Source organism: Typha latifolia, chromosome 8 (genome assembly GCF_019914945.1).
Source record: "Typha latifolia isolate L0001 chromosome 8, TyphaL0001v2, whole genome shotgun sequence".
Taxonomy (NCBI): domain Eukaryota; kingdom Viridiplantae; phylum Streptophyta; class Magnoliopsida; order Poales; family Typhaceae; genus Typha; species Typha latifolia.
The window spans coordinates 1,700,986-1,720,206 of NC_133093.1; the positions used below are offsets into that span (position 1 = coordinate 1,700,986).

Genomic DNA, 19,221 nt, shown 5'->3' on the forward strand with positions numbered 1-19,221 from the left:
TTACATGCTTTCAATGATAACAAGGGTGCCATAATGTTTGAATGCATGGTTTGTGACATAACAATTGATTTATGTTTCCATTTAGCAGCAATGAAGCCCATTGGATCTAATATATATTAAAGGTGTCTTCTTTTGGGCCAACTCCAGCCCTTTTGTTTTGTTTATTTTTTATTTTTTTGTGTGCATAAATATATATATATTCCTTAGACAAAGAGAATAAATTGGTGTAGAATGCTCTTACTTTTTTTTTCTTTTTTCTTTTCTTCTTAGTGTTAGGTTATGAGATTGTTTTCTTTTCATCCTCAGGTAAAAGAACCCAAAGCAAGAGAAAAATTACAAATTAACTTAGGTATAGCTTAGGTAAAGTTGGGTGTAGCTTGGGTAAGGTTGGATATAGTTTGGGTTCCAGTATTTTTATAATACTTTTTATATAGTTAATTTAACTTAGGAGTTTGGTTAAATCTAGTTAATATATCTAATAATATAATATTTTTTATACTTAATTGATAAATTATACGGCTCAATTTGTAAAAATAAAAACTGAATGATGTAAATCACACAAATTTTTGCTTTTCATTTAATTATTCGGACTTAATTTGAAAAGTAACTAGAAGGTTATCTGTTACGAACCGACCACGTGGATTAATTCAAGTCAAGTCGAGTCAATTTTATTTATTTTTTAATTATTTCATGACGTAAGTTTTTTAGACAAGTCTAGTTTAGTCATGTGAGCCATTAAGACAAGTTGAAATAAGTTATGACAGTCTTTAAGGCAAGTCCAAATAAGTCACGACAGCCGTTAAGGCAAATCTAATTAAGTCAAGTAAGACTTTGAGCGAAGTCCAATTAAGTCATGTAAGCCTTTAAGACAAGTCCTAATTCGAGTCGTGTTAGTCTTTAGGGCTAATCATAGTGGGACTCGTTGAAACCGACATCTATATATACAGGAGTTGTGTTTTTTTTATTAGGCATCCAAATATTGAAAATTAATTAAGTTTAGTTATTTTTTTATTATGATAAATAAAATTTGGAAAGGGGCTAGTTTGGTCAAATACTCTTCATGTTACAAGCTTCATCACCCCTGCTTCAAATTGCCAGGTATAAAGCTATAATAATTGCCATAGTACTCAAAACCATAGCACAATTAATAATTATGTCAGAAGAGTGGATGGGTTCTTAGCATCATTATTCCACTAAATTTTTTTTAACAATAATTTAAATTTCAATCATATATTTGGATGAGATTTTTCTCAAAGATTTTTCTCAAAGAATTTTAAGTCCATACTTACACAAATCTAAGATACAGAGTAGGTTTGAGTTAGCAATTTGTAAATACTATTTAGTTAGCAAAATTGGAAAATAATTTATCACTAATATTTGACAAATTTCATACTTAAACACATATATTAAATTCTTGGGAGGGCTAATTTGGTCAAAAGAAAAATAAATAAAATATAGTGTATTTGTCTTGTGGTCTCTCTCCAAACACTCAAAAAGGGTAGGTTAAGTTCCATCTCATAGTCAACAGAGATGCATTCATTAACTACTCTGGCAAATTAGAGAAAGAAAATATATTAAAATCAATGCCAATAGATGCCACTTCTTCCCACATACATGTAAGTTAAGCATTTAATGCATCTACTGCTCATAATAATTAATGAGAAGTAAGTGTATGCTCTAACTTTTTAGGCTTTAACCTTCTTAGTTGTATCTCATCTCCTATTCCTACAAGTCATGGAAGAGGATTATTAAACTATAACTTTCAATGTTGATGGAAAACAAACTTCACATTATCTATTAAACTGATATAAAAATTAATGACTTCTTGTCCTCACCTACTATTTAGCTTGCACTTCCACCTATTTATCTGGCCCTCATCTTGTTAATGGTGCATGTCAGCTCTTCTACTTGCTGATATTAAAACTATTAGAACTTCACCAACCAAGTTCTGACAAACCTCTGTATTTATCACACCAGCAGAGGACTATGAGTAATTAATAAGATTGATTTTATCCTGTTCCTGTTCTTTTTTTGGAATCTCAGATAAGAAAATCCAATACTTTCTAGTTTCCAAAGTTTTGTTTAATATGATAACTGCCATTCTTAGTTCTCACTATTTTAAGATCTTCAGAATATTAAAAACCACTATTAAGACTGAACTTAGATTCAAATTATGCTAATTTGCCATTATATAAATTATCTAAAATATTTTAAAAGCTATCTAACCTAATATCATACATAATATAGGAATACAAATTATTGATAAATATTTTACATTCTAAACTTCAAAAAAGAATGATATTTTAGTTATTTACATATGTTTGTTAACTTTGACAATGATCAATTAGGAATATTCTTTTCAAAACTAACTACAATAGTAATTATAAAGATTTTAGTGGTAATTATGATATTTTAAAAGTTAAGTGGTAATTATGTAAAGGTGCTATAGCCAAAACAATTGTCAATTAAGATAAACCAATTTCTAGGTTCATTTCAATATAGGGCTATAACCTTGATCAGTAAAACTTTTGTCCTCAAAATGTTTGGCATGGCATTATCAAATAATTTGAGCAACTTTAGATTGTGTTACAATTCAAACTGAGTAATAGAATATACTAGTTGGAACTAGAAATATAATGAACTATGTCACAATTCCAAGGAAGCACTCCTATTTCATATATAAATAGAATCCTCTTTTCACAGAGATGTTTATGATATAGGAATTGAATTCAAAATGACATCAGACATTCACTACAACCAACCCAGCTACATAAATAATTGCGTTGGGTTTTGCATCATGAATGTCCCCACTAAACCAATTTTAAACATTCAAAACATAATGAAGTATTATAATTCAAGCATGTGGAGTAGGGAAAAAGCATCTAACCTGTTCCAGATCATACAAAGAGCAGTAAAGCAAACAAATTACAATTACAACATTTGACTAATGATGCATCAGCAAAACAAAACATTTGAGACCAAAAGCTTGAAATGAACTATTGTGGAACATGCTGTGGGTTGGTATAATCATAGGTCAACAAACCACAGCTCATCAAACACACTAATTATTAGAGAAAGATAATGTGTTGTGTAGCATAAGGAACTTCATGGCAACGCCATTGGATGGATTTGTTCAAACTACTGGCCATACGCCACACGCAAAAACGCGTAGACATGTAACTGCAGAAGTTATCAGAGAATGCTTCCATCCCCTTTTAAAGTAGTGTTTTAGTTGAAGGAAACCCATGTGCATAAAACAAAAGGGCCTAATCCATCAGAAACAAGAGACTAATGTTGAAACATTCAAAGCTTTTAGAGGTATTACAATGTTAAGAAGGTATAGCAGCAGGTAAACCAAACAAGCTATCGAGAATGTAACTTGATGGTTCAAGAGTTTGAGAAAAACAGTGTGATGTAAGCTTCTTCTGAAACAAAAAGAAGGTAAAACCTTTAGTTCAGAAGTGGCTCAAAACTATTGTACACACAATTCAACTGAAGTCCTTACTAAAAGTTCACTGATCAGCAGCAGCTGGTTCAATATCCTTCAACAGCCCAACTATCTGCTGCATGGCTGGCCTCTTTGATGGCAAATCTGCAGTACATAGATAAGCAATTCTCAACGCTTCCTCCATCTGCTTCTCTGAACCCGTTTCTCGAATCTTGGGATCAATTATACTTGAGGCTTGATTCTTCTTCACCAATGCCCTAGCCCAACTGGCCAGACTAGTCTCCTTCCCATCAGGGTACTCATCACCCAGTGGCTTTTTGCCTGTGATCAGCTCAAACAGCACAACACCGAAGCCATAGACATCGGATTTTGTAGTTGCAGCAGCATTCTCGGGTTCAGAGAACTCTGGAGGAGCATACCCTGGCAATCCCTGAGAAAATTCATCATCGTAGCTAGTCCCAGCAATATTTGACAACCCAAAATCAGCCAATCTAGGCTCCATCTCTGAATCAAAGTAGATACTACTTGCCTTCACATCTCTGTGAACTATCTGAGGGATGCACCCATGATGAAGGAAAGCAAGTGACCTTGCTGCACCTAATGCAATCTTATGCCTAAACCTCCATGTTGACGTTCCTTCAGGTGTAATGTTTTGGATAATGCCATTATCTTCTTCCCATGTATCAGTACTCCAATCCTCAGTCGTCTGGACTCCTAATGGTAAATCATGGAGCAAATTCTGGAGGTTCCCATTCTCCATATATTCATATATAGCAATCCTCTGATCCCCAGCTAAGCAGTAACCAACTAAGGGTACTAAATTGGAGTGCTTTATTTGGCCGAGACGCTCAAGCTCTCTTGCAGCTTCCTGGTCAGTCATCGTAGACCCATGAACTAATACCTTCACAGCTACTTGAATCCCTCCTGGTAGAAAACCTCTATAGACCGGTCCAAACCTTCCTTCTGCTAACAAGGTTTCCCTATCAAAGTGGGAAGTCGCAGCCAACAGGTCAGCAAAGGTAAAGTTCAGCAATGGCTTCTCAAATATGACCACAGGAACTGATGTAGCAAGCTTGACATCGGCAACCCATGTCGTTGAGTCTGTCTGAAAGGAAAATGGGCCTGAAATGTTTGGTTCTTCCTTGTACAATGACTGCTTATTTACCCATGATCCAGTTTTCTTTTGGCACCCAAAAGCAAGGCATACCAATCCCACTAATAAGAAGAAGGCAGATAGGGTTATGGCCAATGCTAGCTTGAGCCCCTTGTGTTTGGTTCGACCATTCGTGACATGGTCCGGATCCACTGCAATTGGGCAGTCATTTTGGGATCCTATGAATGATGTATTGAAAGTTTGGAGTGAGAATTGAGCAACACAGAGGGTAAGGTTGTTGTATGAGAAGTTGAATCCTTCCAAGCTGGGTAACTTCTTTTGCAGGGCTTCTGGGATTTCACCTGTGAGATTGTTCACTGAGAGGTCTAATACTTGGAGGTTTTCAGAGCACAAATCAGGAACTTTCCCAGTTAGGTGATTTTGTGAAAGGTCTAGCTTCTTCAGGCACAATTGGGCGATTTCAGTAGGAATTTGGCCACTGAGATGAGTTTTAGACAAGTTGAGGTATTCCAGACCAGAAAGCTCTCCCAAGCGAGGAAATGTCTGGTTAGAAAATTTATTGAATGCAAGGTTGATATGTCTAAGTGAAGAGTTTGGGCCCCAATCACTGAAGAACTGTCCAGTGAGTTCATTCATGGACAAATCAAGGTAAACCAATGAAGACAAAGAGCTTAAGTTTACCTGAGAGATATGGCCTTGGAACTTATTATCGCTCAAGTCGACAGTCTTCAAATGCTCATAAAACACTTTGATGGCCGAATCCTGAAGCTTATTGCCTGAGAGATTGAGATAGGTGAGGAGTTGTAGCCCTGCTAAATCTGGCAGCTTTTCACTAAACAAATTTCCAGCAAGGTTCAATGCAGTTAGATTCTTCAGTGCAGTTCCTAAACTGGGGATCCTTCCGCTCAACCTATTGCTCGAGAAATCCAAGGAAACCAAAGATTTGCAATTGAGAATTTCTACTGGGATTGCGCCGGAGAAGTTGTTACGAGAAAGGTTCAGACTTTCCAATTGCCCAAAGTTGCCGATGTCGTTCGGAAGAGGCCCACTGATGTTGTTGAGCGAGACGTTAAGCCTCTTCAGCGAGCTGCCTCTTTCCTTGAAATCAGAAGAGAGGGCAGTGATGCTATTGTTGCTGAGATCCAAAACTTGGAGCTTTTGTAGCTTCCCAATGGTGTCCTCCGGAATGGCACCAGAGAGTCCACAGCCGGAAACCACCAAGTGGGTGACTTTGCTGTTGTTATCAAGTAAAACCGCCCTCGGCCATGAGCAAGAAGGAGAAGGAGAACTACCATTAACCTTCATCTTCTCAAAGAAATCCCTGACGAAGGCCTCATCCGAGTTTTGGTCCTGAGAGGCCAAGCATCCGAAGAGGAGAGCCAAAGCGAGAAACCAAGCGAAGAACCCAAGACCCATTTGAGCAGGAGGCTCGAAACCCACAGAGGAGAGGAGCAAACGAAGAGCGGGGCGGGTTGAGATCATAAAAAAATGTGGCCTTTTCCCCCTTCCTGCCTCCTTTCCCCCATGCTCTACCTTAAAAAAGAAGGCCCTGGGTTGATGGGCACCACAGAGACATCAAAAGACTCCATTTTTTTTTCCCCACAGCATCTTCTGGAGTTGGAAAAGGAAAGGCTTCTATTTATAGGCAGAGAACGTGAGCTCACCTTGTTTTCTTTCCCCAGGATTGCGCACCCGAGACAGCAAGGACGGCCATGTGAGAACAAAGGAGCTGCATTCGATTTCTTCTGTAAACTTCCTCCAGAGGAGGTAAAAGAGAGAGAGAGAGAGAGAGAGAGAGAGAGAGAGAGAGAGAGAGAAATAAAGGAGCTGTCGTTAATGTTCGAAGTTATTGGGTTCGGTAGAGAGGACTCAGGAGGAGAGAAAAAAGAAAAAAGAACACGGAATTTTAATCCTATGCAGATTTGGATGGAGGAAATTACTAAATTAACCTTGGGATAGCTGCCAACTCAGCTGCAACCCGAAATCGCGTGTTTATTTCGTTAATTTTGAACTAATACCTATTTTTACATAAAATTCGTGACAATTTTACCCTTATTTTTGTTACTTTTATTTCCCATAAAATAAGGGTAAAATTGTCAAAAAATTGTAACATTAAGAAAATTGGAAAAATATTTTGGAAAGCGTTAATTTCAGTTTTACACCCAGTCTTTTCTCTATTTTTTATTCAACCCTTTCTTCTTCTTCTTCTTCTTCTTTTTTTTCATTAAATCATAGAAACAGTCTTGGTTGTTTAATTTTTTTTTTTTATCGTTTTTTGAAATTCCAATAACAAATATAAGGACGGCTTAGGATGGTTTTTTTTTTTGTGTGTGTATTTTATCAAAATACAAGATTTAATAACAAATTAATTAAAAGGTAAGGTGTAAAATGAAAAAAATAATCCATAAAAACCTTGTTTAATTTGGTCGAGAATTTTTGCCGTACTCTTTGGTCTTTAAAATGGAGAAGGCCAAATTCTTATTCACTGTGTACCTGCAAGGAGAAGAATAATCCAAGGGAATATTAAATTTTATCTCGTTAGTATTAAATTTTACTTTCACATCCCTATAATTTTACTTATATATTTTAAACTAAAACTATTTGTTATTATTTTTTATTATAATTAATTAATTAATTAATATGTCGTATTTGAAAATACTCATTAGATACAAAATTGTATAGAGTTTGATAAGCTTTCGGATGTATCTAAAATACTACTTATCGGACTTCCAAATTTAATTAGTATTATTTTAAATACATTGGAAAATTTATTAAATATATGTAACACATTGTTCTAGTGTTTATCTTTAAGTTCGGCATATAGATTAGTCAAATATAATGAATAATAATTTTAATTTGAATATAAGTAAAGTGACATAAATAAAATTATACGGGTGGAGTGAATTTCAATTCGACATGGATATAAAATACGATAGATATTCGAACGAAAAGGTATTTGAATGGATTTACAAGCGGTTCGAAACTAATTTTTTTTTTCAAAGAGTTACTTTCAAAATTTACTAAGAATGTGTCCAAAAAATGAAATCCATATGATGCTCCATACTTCCATCATATTCCTATATTAAGAATGTGCCTATTTTTTTCGGTTTAATAACGGATAAAGATAATAATTTAATAAATATTATATTCACCATAAATTTACCAATAAAAAAGATGAATAACAACTATATTTACCATATTTAAGATGCAAATATAGCTAATTCACATACCCTCATTATGTTATGATCCTAAAGCTTAATCTTTTGTTATGTGTCAGGGCTAAGTGGTGCTTGACCTAATGCACTTTTTATCTAGCTAAAGTTCTAAATGCTACTTTTAACTCTCCTCATGTAAGGAGATGTGGAAACTGGAGAAGTACATGTAATATTTTTTCTGTCTTTACCCTTTCTTCTAAACTTTGTAAAAAACTTTGATACATGAAAAGTAGTCTTTTTAAGAGTCTTTGGAGAGGGTGGAGAACAGCTCAAAAGCTTGCATTGAGGATCTCTTAGCTCTTAAGTATAATTCTGCCCTACTTCTAGAGAATCCAAAGGGCAAATTGTAACCCACTTTCTTAGATCTTTAACTTTTAAGCACTTTGACCCCTTTTGTGATCCAGACCGATTACAAGTATTAAAAAAAAATTTCTCTAAAATTCACAGTGTTTTATTAGCGTCAAGGATTGCGAAAATGATGATAGCGTGGAGTCGATCTATAATTTAGAAAGGGGAAGAGGAGGAAGAAGATGGTTGACCCTAAAAGAATAAGGAGGATCGACGGATGAGGAGGAAGGAGCTAGCCGACGATTAAATTTTGAGTAGAGGGGGGATCGGCAATTGAGAAGGAAGAGAACGGCTTGGATCGAAGAGATGAGAGGGAAGAAGATTAGGACAAGAGAGGGAGATAAGAAGTAGAGAAGATAGAAAATGATCAATATTGTTATGAGAGAGAAGGAGATCAGCACAGGAGAGGGAATTGAGAGAAAGAAGAAAATAGGAAATTATCGATATTTTTTATTATCTTAAAGTAGTTGTTTTTTATATATTTAGAGGATAGCTAGAAATTCAAAAATATTCAAATTATTCTAACACAAAATGATCTCGGCATCGGGCATTCGAATGTTTCGATGTTCTGTGATGATCTTACGTTCTAGAGTTCGATGCCAGAAGTTAATTATAAATAACAAACAACTAATACTATGATAAACACATTCAACCCAACAAACTCAATCTCCCCGCTGAGGTGATCCGATTAGGTCCGGATCACATCAAGTACTTACTTATAGTGATGGTTGTCTAACTGTTGTAATTTGGTATGAACTATAAAGAGTTTGGAGTACTAGAGTAAATTAAAATGGGGAAAACACAAGAGTGTAAATTTTAATTTCCCCAAATCTAGAATTTTGAAATAATTTTATGCAAGGATAGCTTAATGACTATACCTGCTAATGCTATTACTTTTATCTAATAATTGATTACTCATCAGTATCAATGTATAAGGTTGCTAATTAATGTATGAGATTAAATAGCAATGACAACTCAATACCAAGGGTTTGCTTTTGTTAATTTAATCACTATAAGATAGACAAGAGAAGACCAAGGAAATGTGCATTTCTTGATATCTTAACATCTACTTAGACTTTCTCCATGCCTTCATATTGCAATAAAAGTCTTAATAGAAAAGTCTCAGAAAATTACCAGGTCTTTGTTTCAATTTAAATATTGAAGAAAATAGCATAACAAACAATTTAGTTGATGCCATTTTGCCTTATCTTTATACTGATACCATGCAAAGATTTAAATAATTTAAGTAATAAAACAACAACCACTACTATCACCATCATTTAGATCCCTAGATTAGTATCCCGGTAGTTGAGATATTTGGTTCCCACTAAAAGGTTAAAACTTCAACTTAATCAATGATAATTTATAATTTTATTAGGACAAATTGGGATATAATAAGCTCTCTCTCTCTCTCAAAATAATAATAATCTCAACTATTTTAGGCCAAAACCATATGATTAAGAAAAAGATTATTTAGTTTTTAAGGCTTAGAATTAAACCAACAAGTGGCCATGGGATTTTTCTAAAGCTAGTGCATAAAATATCTCACTACTATTCTATAAGGCAAATTTTGTTTTATAAATTATGCTTAAAACTAATAACGACATTTGTTAGCGCTACATATCAAATTATTTCTTTATTTATAAATTATATTATATTTCTATGAGGGTAATTAAGTCTTTTAATATTTTGATTAACGGTTGACTAACGGTTGTAATTTGGTCCGACCATAAAATGTTAAATTCTTAATTTTAAAGTAAATGAAGGTAAATTAAAATCGAGGTAAACCACAGGAGGTATATGTAATTTTCCCTATTATAGAATATTTTAAGAAGAATTAATGATGATATCTCATATGGCCATTTGACTTAATCACTTGGTTGGGTACAAAGTCAAACCCATTCAATTCTGACCCAATCCTACAGTTGACTTTAATGCCCTACGAAAACTCTACTATGCAACTTGGTCCAAATTTGCTCGTCATTCATGAGCAGTTAAGCATATTTAAGTTCAGAGAAATTTATATACAAAAATATTGTATATTTTATTTTTTTATTATCATTCACATTTTTATTATATATATATATATATATATATCATTCATTTTTTTATATTTTCCTTTTAATACCTCAAAAACATCCGGATTAATTAATAACAACTTTTGTCACTTCTAAAATGGAAAAGTAAATAAAAAATAAAAAAAATAAATTAGCCCTCATTTAACCATCATTCACTTGTTAAATAAGCTTATTAATTATAAGTCGCCTTATATTAATATACTAACTAAACAACAACTTATCTTAATATTAATTTACTTACTTATTTCTCTCTTATCTTCTATCCAATATCTTTATATTTACTAATTATTAATTTACATATATTTTAATTATTTGCCAAACTATCTCTCTATATCACATCGAGTGCAATAATTATACTATCCCCACTGGTTTACAACTAAACTACTATATAATAGTAGTTTAAATCAGCTCTCTTATTCAAGTATAGAAATTAGACATTACTAAACTATTATGAAAGTTATTCATAAATGGATACCCTCTTAAATTCTAATTCGCCTTATATTTTTTACTTAATCTTAAACAAACTTACTTAATGGTATAGAGATACTTTTACATCTATAATTACTTTGGCTGATTTATATGATACCTATCCATTAAGAAAACTAATGGTAAGATGTATTTTAGGTATTAAAGTAAAATGCATGAGCCAACAATAAATACGTAGAACGTAAATAATAATAATAATAATAATAATAATAATAATAAAACATTAGGTTCATGCTCGGCTTAAATGAGAAATTAAGTCTCACGAAAAAAAGGAGGACATTGTAAATAGTAAAAGTACAAAATTCAAATTCCGCCGCCTATGAGCTTATGCTCCGATGTGGTCTACCGATAGGGCGAGTAACCAATTAGCAGATTGGTTAGCCTCTCTATAACAATAGCTCAAAAGAATACTGAAGATACTAAGACAAACGCCTTAGAGGATCTTTTTTTTCTTTAACAAAATTTGAATGAGAATTTCTAAATCAGATTAAAAAAAAGGAGAGCCTAAGAGGGGGAATGCTGTTTGGAGAGCCCATTTAAGAGCCAAAACTTCGACATCCCTTAGATCCGGCAAATAATGGGTTTTCTGAAGTGGTTGCGACGAACACATTCAAGCTCTCACTTGAGATGATGCCTACTACAAGTAAGGAACTTTGGAGGGATATAAAATTTAAAATACTACTGCCCACCCATATCCTTTGTGTACTCTTCCCGCCCTTTGCATCATAGAAACCCTCCCAGTTTTGTACAAACCTCGAAATTGAGTCTAGATTCCATCTCCTGCTCAGAGATTGAGAGGTCAACCCATTGATGTCTTTATAAGGGTGGACTTGAAAAGGTCAACCATGCTCCAATCTTCGCATTGTGCTTGAATGGCATGATCTCTACTCTGCTGAACAACTGAAAGATTTTGTAGAGTAGACAATGTTATGTTATGTTACAGAGGAGAAAACATAACAAGGATGTATGGCATAACAGACAATAGAAGTTTGAGAAAGATTCATTTTGATAGAATTTCAGCACAACTAATGTCAGAATTGACAAAAAATGACAACAACAAATCATGCTAAATTAACAATGTCATTGTGTTTTGCATCAATGCAATGTGATCTTATCTCTAAATCAATAGCAAAAAAATCCTCCCAGAGAGATGAGCTTGTTGTTCCTTGTAGAATGACTGATTGGCCCCAAATGCTTTTGATTGCCGAATGATGTTTTTATGCCAAGCAACAGAATAGCAAACCATGCATCTTCTTTGAAACTACATTATGAGAATCCTACTAACAACATATGAAATGTCTAAATAAACTAGAATTCCAACAGTTACTATCTGAATTTGTATCTGTTAACTGCTGACATGAAATATAGTTGAGCATCCATCTGAACTAGGTTATAATTCAACTCTATCAACCAACAGAAAACCTTTAGCCAGAGGTCCCAAATATGTTCATGCTGCGTATAAAATGCCGGTCAAAATAAATATAACCAGATGACCATGAACTAAGATTCTTAAGACTTAATATAAAAAACATCACGAAATGAGCCACCTTCGATTGCCCTTAATACAGGTGGATAAACTCTTAAAGCTGAGTGAAATAGAATAAGATCTTAAAAAGCATATAGGAAGGAACTTTCAACTTATTGATGAAAAAGAAACTAGCATGCCAAAGCATCTTGATCTTGAACTAGTTTAGATTTACTCCGAGGAAATTTTCGGTTACCATAAAACATAGATGAACAAAGACACATCTAAAGGTAGAAGTTGGACATGGACAAAACGTAGAAAACATATGCCAGACCTAGAGTTAAAAAAGTGTCAAAAATGTAAGGACTAAGATGTCTAAGCTTTGTGCACATTCAGTAATACATTCTTTTATCTAACAAGTTCTAGTAGTAGCCAACCAATACCACTCTCTTTTACACCCAGGTAAGTTTCATAAGAGTGAAGAGAATCCTTCTTGTTCTCCAATCAAACAGCCTCAAATTTCCCCCTAAAATGTACCCTATCTGTTTGCATGCCACATAATAGTGAAGTGGAAGCCAGAATAAAACTCATGTCAAATTAGAAAACTTTGACAATTAGATATCCTGTTTATGCAAAATATAGTAATGTTACAACTCATCTGCAAGTCATATGTATCAGAGTTTACATTCTTCTTTTATTATCACAATAAATTTCTAGTCTTTTAAGCTTCCAATTACCTCCTATAGATACATTTAACAACCCATAAACCTTAGTAGCATCTCACTTCTCTCATGTGTAACATCTGGCATCAAAACTTCTTGTGTATTACTTGTTGCAAAATTTGTGATGGTGTTAGCTGCAAAACTTTGTCTATTGCTTATCCAAGGACAGTACAAAGTAAGCAGCTATCATATAAGTGCCTCAGAAGTTTCTACAGCTTTGGATACCAGAAACATACTGACATTCATACTGTTTCAGTCGAACAATCTTGAGGACCACTAAATGCCATGGAATTCAGACTCATATGATTGGAACTTTCTTTTCTTTATTTTCATAGAAATGAAGCAGACAAGGTAAACCCATTAGAAAAGATAGCTGCCCTTATTCTTTTGCCCTACTCATGAAATTACCTTCTTCTTGCACCAATTGTACTACTTTCGTCTATCCTACAGCTGACGCCTTAGAAGTAGTTGAAATACAAGTGATCTCTCGAATCGCAACCAATAGACACACATGGACAAAAATGCTGGTTTGTGCCACCCTGCAGATGTGATACTAGTAAACTGTTACAGAACACAACAAGTGACTTGATAGGCATATCAATAATATTCAGTTATTCTTAATGAAGACCAATATAAGTCTACTCTGAAAAAAGAGACAGGAAACTAAGAATATGCCTATAATAATGCACATTTACAAATTTACATGAAGTATTATTGATTATATATTTGATGATATTATACAAATTGTAAGTATCATTTTCGCACATACAAAAAAAAATTAAGATATATATATAGGCACAAGAAGTCACGGTAAATGTCTATATTTAGCATTTTCAAACATAGAAGAGTAAGGAAAACTTATCCTACTTATCCATTCTTCCAGGTGTTTGAGTTCTGGTAATATTTTTCCATGAGAAGGCACCTGCAGAAACAAGAAGCATTTGCTCTGTCACATGCCATGAAAAAAATAGTGAAAAAAATGGAGATGAAACACTATAAAAACCAGGGGAAGATCAAGCAAGAGGATACCTAACGAGGGAATCCCTGATTTCATGATCCTACAATTGAAGAGCAAATTACATATATTGTAATGATCATGTTGAAAATTTCAGAAAGTAATTAACAAGTATTATACATCCATCTGAAGATCTAAAATTGGATAATCAAGAGGGTTGATCATGTCGGTGAAAAGACGATACAGAATAAATTCGAAACAGCTAAAACATAATCCAACAAGTTTCTCAAGTTGTTATTTTATGTAGTTACACCCACACATGCCCGCACGTCCACATGGAGAGAGAACTGATTTCTGCATCTTAGTACAAGGATAAATTTTTTCCCTTTGCATAAATATAAATAAAAAAGATTAAACACATAAAGAACTAACCTTTAACTCTGAGGTAACATGATGAAAAACACGCGGAGTATCCCAGCCAATTAGTTTGAATTGAAAATGCCTGCATCAAGCTTCACACTGAAATCTCATTCTATTTGACATAGAAATAGAGTAAACATAGAGGTTGATAATTATAAATTTATAAGACAAAAGTGGCCATGGTAGAGCTTGGATGGACATGACAGGAAATTGCTTTGGTTGAATAATCCTCTGTTGATATATATATATATACCAATAAGGTCCTCAATGTTAGAGAGGAGAAAGCAAGATTCGAAAGGAGAGAGCTCCATAGAAAGGGTGACAAACCAATGATTTAGAGAAGATGAGTAAAAAGATAATGTGCAAAAACAGCTAGGGACAATGCCCTCAAGACAAACATGTCTGGGTCTGGCTCCTGCCTTCTTCCTTCCAATTCCTGTCACTAGGTTCTTTTCTTTTCCCCCCTTTCTTTTTGGGTTTGAGTAATGTAGTTTGTTATATTGTTATAACTCTTTGGTGTTTCCCCTTTTTCAACATATGGTCTGTCCTAAAAGGGCTGATTCTTACATTCAATTAAAGGAAAATCCATAAGTAATAGAGAGGAAGTCTTGATACATTGTCTTGCAGAATACTTGGTAAAAATCCGTACCCGAAGTAAATCTAAACTAGCATCATCTAACAAATGGACAAAATGTCGACATTCCACCACACTCAATCCCAAAAGATTGAATTTATTGAAGTCCTCTATTTGCACTCCCTTCAGATATTGGATATCAGCCGCCATTGATACTGCCATGTACTCCACTGCTATTGTCATCGACAAAGACTCTAATGCCATCATCTACTCTATATCCTTTAGTAGGGTGTAGTTCAACCGAGCATGACCAAGGTGGATTAAGATTGAAATGACCTAAGATTAATGATCAAGGCTGCCTTATTTTATTCCGATTCAGGCTGAATATCCAGCATATCACACAACGAGCTGCGCGCAAGCCTTGCCACAAAACTAGTATACATAGAAATAACAACAGCAAGAAGGAGAGGTGCAATGATATCCGGGATGAGGCAAATGATTGTTCTTCTCCATGGGACTCTCAAAGGAATAAACGAGAGAACTGAGGTGGCAAATCCAATATTAGTGCCTTTAGAAAAAATAGAGGAGGACATCATCCAAGTATAATGACAGAAAGCTTCTAAAGTGATGATAGATGAAGAAAAACAATAAAACTAGTTGGCAGGTAGATCAATCCATGTCTCGAGAAGGAAATATTGACATGAAAGTAGTCTAACCAGCTAGCCTTTTAGATTGTTGTAAGCAAACTAGTGTGAATTAATATGGGCATTCAAAGATAACGCAAGTTAACAGGGACGACACAGAGAGAATGCAATTCTATAGAGGCAATTCTAACACAATAACGACTTTCATAAACTTTCATCAAACCCCATGTATCATATGCATGCATCAATATGGCAACAAATAAGGAGAATTGATTTTGGATAAGTGAAAATTAAACAAATGAATAGTTTCCTTCTAGCCAATAAATTTTCCCTGTATGAAAACATCATGATTCTACAATATTAATGTCAGAACTTGCAAAACATAGAAAATTAACAAGGAAGAACTTCTGTTCGCTGGCATGTATTGTCCAGCAAGTTCTATAAACTAAGTGTAGGTTTTTGTTTATCACATTCTAGAACAGAAATTCACATTCCATCCGTATGTTCTTTAGAATACTGGGTAGAAAAGTATACCTCTAGATGCAAAGAAGCTCATCCAACCTACAGCTATAAATAATCCAATGATCTGCTATTAACGCTCTCTCAGATTACCAATAGTATTACATGCCAGTATAACGGAGAGATCATTGAGTATTATACTCTTGTTTCAGCTAACAAGTCTACAAAAGTAATCAGTAATAGAAGGTTTTCAAGATAGCCAGATAAAGTTCATAGTTTCAAGTACTTTATATATGTTATGAACCTATAAGTATTTTTAAAGTTAGGATAATTTATGTTTCTCTTTCAATTGTATATAACTATAATGATTCGATGCACCAAATTAGAACAAGAGGTGCAAGAACCAGTCCTCTTTACTACATTCAATAATGTGGAATATTAGTTGCCAAATACTTCTATACTTAAATAACTATCCAAAATAACAACAAACTATGAAGTAGGCTAGTCTTGCATAGTCTGATGTTACAATTAATTGCTGCAAAGCTCATCCTTATTAGTTGGTAGGATCAACAGTTAATAAGTAAAACTTTTTGCAATACAACAGCAAAGTAGAATGTTTTCCTTTGAGAGTGATCTCCATTCAAAATCCATATAACCGAAAAATGGAATTAATAAAAAAATTCTTTTACTCTAGCTTAGACAATAAGAAATAATACCATATAAGACCCAAAGAAGGATTGCGAAGAGAATTATAGACCATAAGGAGATGAAACAAATCTTAAAGATCTCACAAAGAGTTTGATGACCAAATCAAATGAGTAAGAAGCCGGCGAGGCAAAATACTGTTGAACTATTGTGTTCCTTTTAATTCTATCTCAAAAGCGGAATCATGGAACAATTTGCTGAATTTGGTGCAATGTCACCTTCCTCATGCATTAAGTCAAAAGACCAAAATGAGTCATGACTCCTTGTTATCTCACATCTCTTTCCCCATCTTTTCACCAAATAAGGTCAATTTATCTTCTTAAAATACATCACTTGATGCGCAGAACCGAAACCAACTTCACATTCACAAGAAATATCCTTCATCATATCATTTATGATTATAGATCCTATGACCACCAACCCTCTCCACATACTCCTCATTAAACCACGACCTCGATCCAGTCCAACTATATTTCCAATAAAATAGAGAGAAAAAAAAAAAGAGAGGCCAAGCTAAGGAATTACAAGAACCAAGAAATTGAAGGATTATACCTCATGTGGGAGTTCAACATGCAAGGAAGAGGATTAATTAATGGCCTTTTGGTCTCTCACTGCATCATCCATTCCCTTTTCCTACACAACAAAAAAATAAATAAAAAAAGTTGGCAGGAAGTTAGTACTAAGCCACCACCAAACTAGCAACTCATGAGGAAGGCAAGAACTACAACTCCTCTATCACAAAGCTACAAGAGTTGGGTCTTTCTAAAACCATCCAGAAAAAAAAAAATCCATAAAAAGAACTAGAAGAGAGAAAGGAAGTACAAAGAGATGAGCAAGAAATAGAGAGAGAGAACGAGAGTTAGACCAGTCAAACAGTGGTTTCCGTTAAAATCGGTCCTCTATCCTCAAAAGTCACGCTCTTTTTTTCCCAAACAAATTAAAACGAAGGAAAAAAAATAAAGAAAACCCAAGAGAAATTTTGCAAAAATAGATGAGTACAAGGCGAGAAGGAGCAGAATACGAAAGGAGAAAGAAAGATGAGGGCCGAGGGGGAGTTATCTAGGAAAAAGTCTGACAGATAGAGAAGTGAGCACGCAACGAAATGGAATAAATCCCCTTATACCACCACCGAAGTGTGCTCACTCTCTTCTGTCAGCCGCGGATAACTCCCCCTTCCTTATTCCACTTCTTATCCACCCCTCCTCCTTCAAACCTTCGCTCAGATCTTCTTCTTCTTCTTCTCTATCTCCTCTAAATAGAGAAAGAGATTAAAAGAGAGAGAGAGAGAGAGAGAGAGAGAGAGAGAGAGAGAGAGAGGAGAGATTAGTGGAATAGTTAGCGGAGATAATACTAACCAAGTGTCGCACTGGGACGAGTAGATGTGACCCGGTGCATACGTGGCGGGATAAGAGTGGGTGCCCGGTGTGTGGGATTAGAGACTGGCCAAATTGTACCACAGATGTGCGTCCGTGGGCTTCCTCTCTATGCGTACGGGTGGGTTTTAATTCTTCTTCCTTTCTTTTTTTCCTCTTTTTCCCTCCCCCTCACTTCTTGTTTTGGCCGTACTAATTGGGGACCCAAATGTTTAACAGTGAATAAATAAATAAATGTTGGGGGTCAAAATGTAATTTACCACCCCCCCTTACTTTGAAACTTTATTTTGTATATATATATATATATATATATATATATTACTTTACTAGGTTTAAATAAAAGTTCTCTCTCTCTCTCTCTCTCTTAACACATATTTTGTTTAATAGAAATAGAGTTATTTAAGTAATTTTATAATCTTTGTTAATGGTATTTATAATTATAGTTTAGCTAAAATACAAAGAGGTGGAATGATACAAAATAAAGTTTATTTTTGCATAAGGTATAGGAAGGTAAAATGTAAGGTTAATATTTTCACTTTCTACTGCAAAATGATCTAATATTTGTTAGTAGTAACCGTCTAATTCTAACCTTCACAAAATTTGATCCAAAATAAGGATAAAAATTAAATAAAATTACAAATTATGTATAGTTGAGTCTAGTGTTAGACACTATCTTTTTAAGACTAATTTACTTTTTACTGGTTGTTTCTAGAACATTTGACATCGACCTTTTAGGATATAATGGCTGTCTTGCACACGAAAGGAAATTGCTATTCCAGCACCTTGTTGAACTAGAACAATATAGTATTCCCTTGCAAACGAAAAAGCATAAGTATAGAAAATGTATGAATAGAATAAACTAAATTAATTAACTAATGCAGGCATAGACATTTTTAAAGAATTAAACCGCCACGATGAAGCGATGCAAAATAATAAATTCGGTTGGATTAAAGCATCTCACGATGAAAGGATAACTAATTTTGGATTTGACCCAGATGCACAAATTGAACCGAACCAGGCGACGTGCATATATGAGTTGATCTACATAGGTTCCTTTACCCATAAATTATGTAATGCCCGAAGTTATGAAAAGCTTGGTATTTATATATCCTACCAATATTTTTCACATAGTTAATGTGGTATAAAACTCACCTCTATTTATTTTTTATTCAATCTCTTGAATTTGTGTTTATAGGTGCATCAAAGATCAGAAGA

General features: G+C 34.3%; 1 protein-coding gene and 1 long non-coding RNA gene across 5 annotated transcripts; both read right to left on the reverse strand.

The window, feature by feature from the left end:
* Window positions 1–3,274: 3,274 nt before the first annotated feature.
* On the reverse strand, window positions 3,275–6,365 carry LOC140794522 (probable LRR receptor-like serine/threonine-protein kinase At2g24230). Its single transcript, XM_073146619.1, has 2 exons — window positions 6,227–6,365; window positions 3,275–6,111 (listed from the first exon to the last, which is right to left on the reverse strand). Exons 1-2 carry the CDS (start codon window positions 6,295–6,297, stop codon window positions 3,513–3,515), a joined length of 2,670 nt encoding a protein of 889 aa, XP_073002720.1. The 5' UTR covers window positions 6,298–6,365; the 3' UTR covers window positions 3,275–3,512.
* Window positions 6,366–10,975: 4,610 nt separating this feature from the next.
* On the reverse strand, window positions 10,976–17,951 carry LOC140793334 (uncharacterized). 4 transcript variants are annotated; one of them, XR_012109937.1, is made up of 6 exons: window positions 17,186–17,951; window positions 14,264–14,333; window positions 13,906–13,934; window positions 13,744–13,798; window positions 13,285–13,415; window positions 10,976–11,589 (listed from the first exon to the last, which is right to left on the reverse strand). It is a non-coding gene; the product is annotated as an uncharacterized lncRNA (long non-coding RNA). The 4 variants fall into 4 exon arrangements; XR_012109938.1 differs by lacking the exon at window positions 13,285–13,415 and having other exon boundaries at window positions 17,186–17,266; window positions 17,499–17,948; XR_012109939.1 differs by lacking the exon at window positions 13,285–13,415 and having other exon boundaries at window positions 17,186–17,266; window positions 17,633–17,947.
* Window positions 17,952–19,221: the final 1,270 nt, after the last annotated feature.

Bases quoted from the DNA above. Each gene is read 5' to 3' on its own strand.
- LOC140794522 (XM_073146619.1), bottom strand. From the start codon at position 6,297: ATGCAGCTCCTTTGTTCTCACATGGCCGTCCTTGCTGTCTCGGGTGCG. The intron at 6,112-6,226 runs GTGAGCTCACGT...CCATCAACCCAG, and splicing joins TCCTGGGGAAAGAAAACAAG to GGCCTTCTTTTTTAAGGTAG.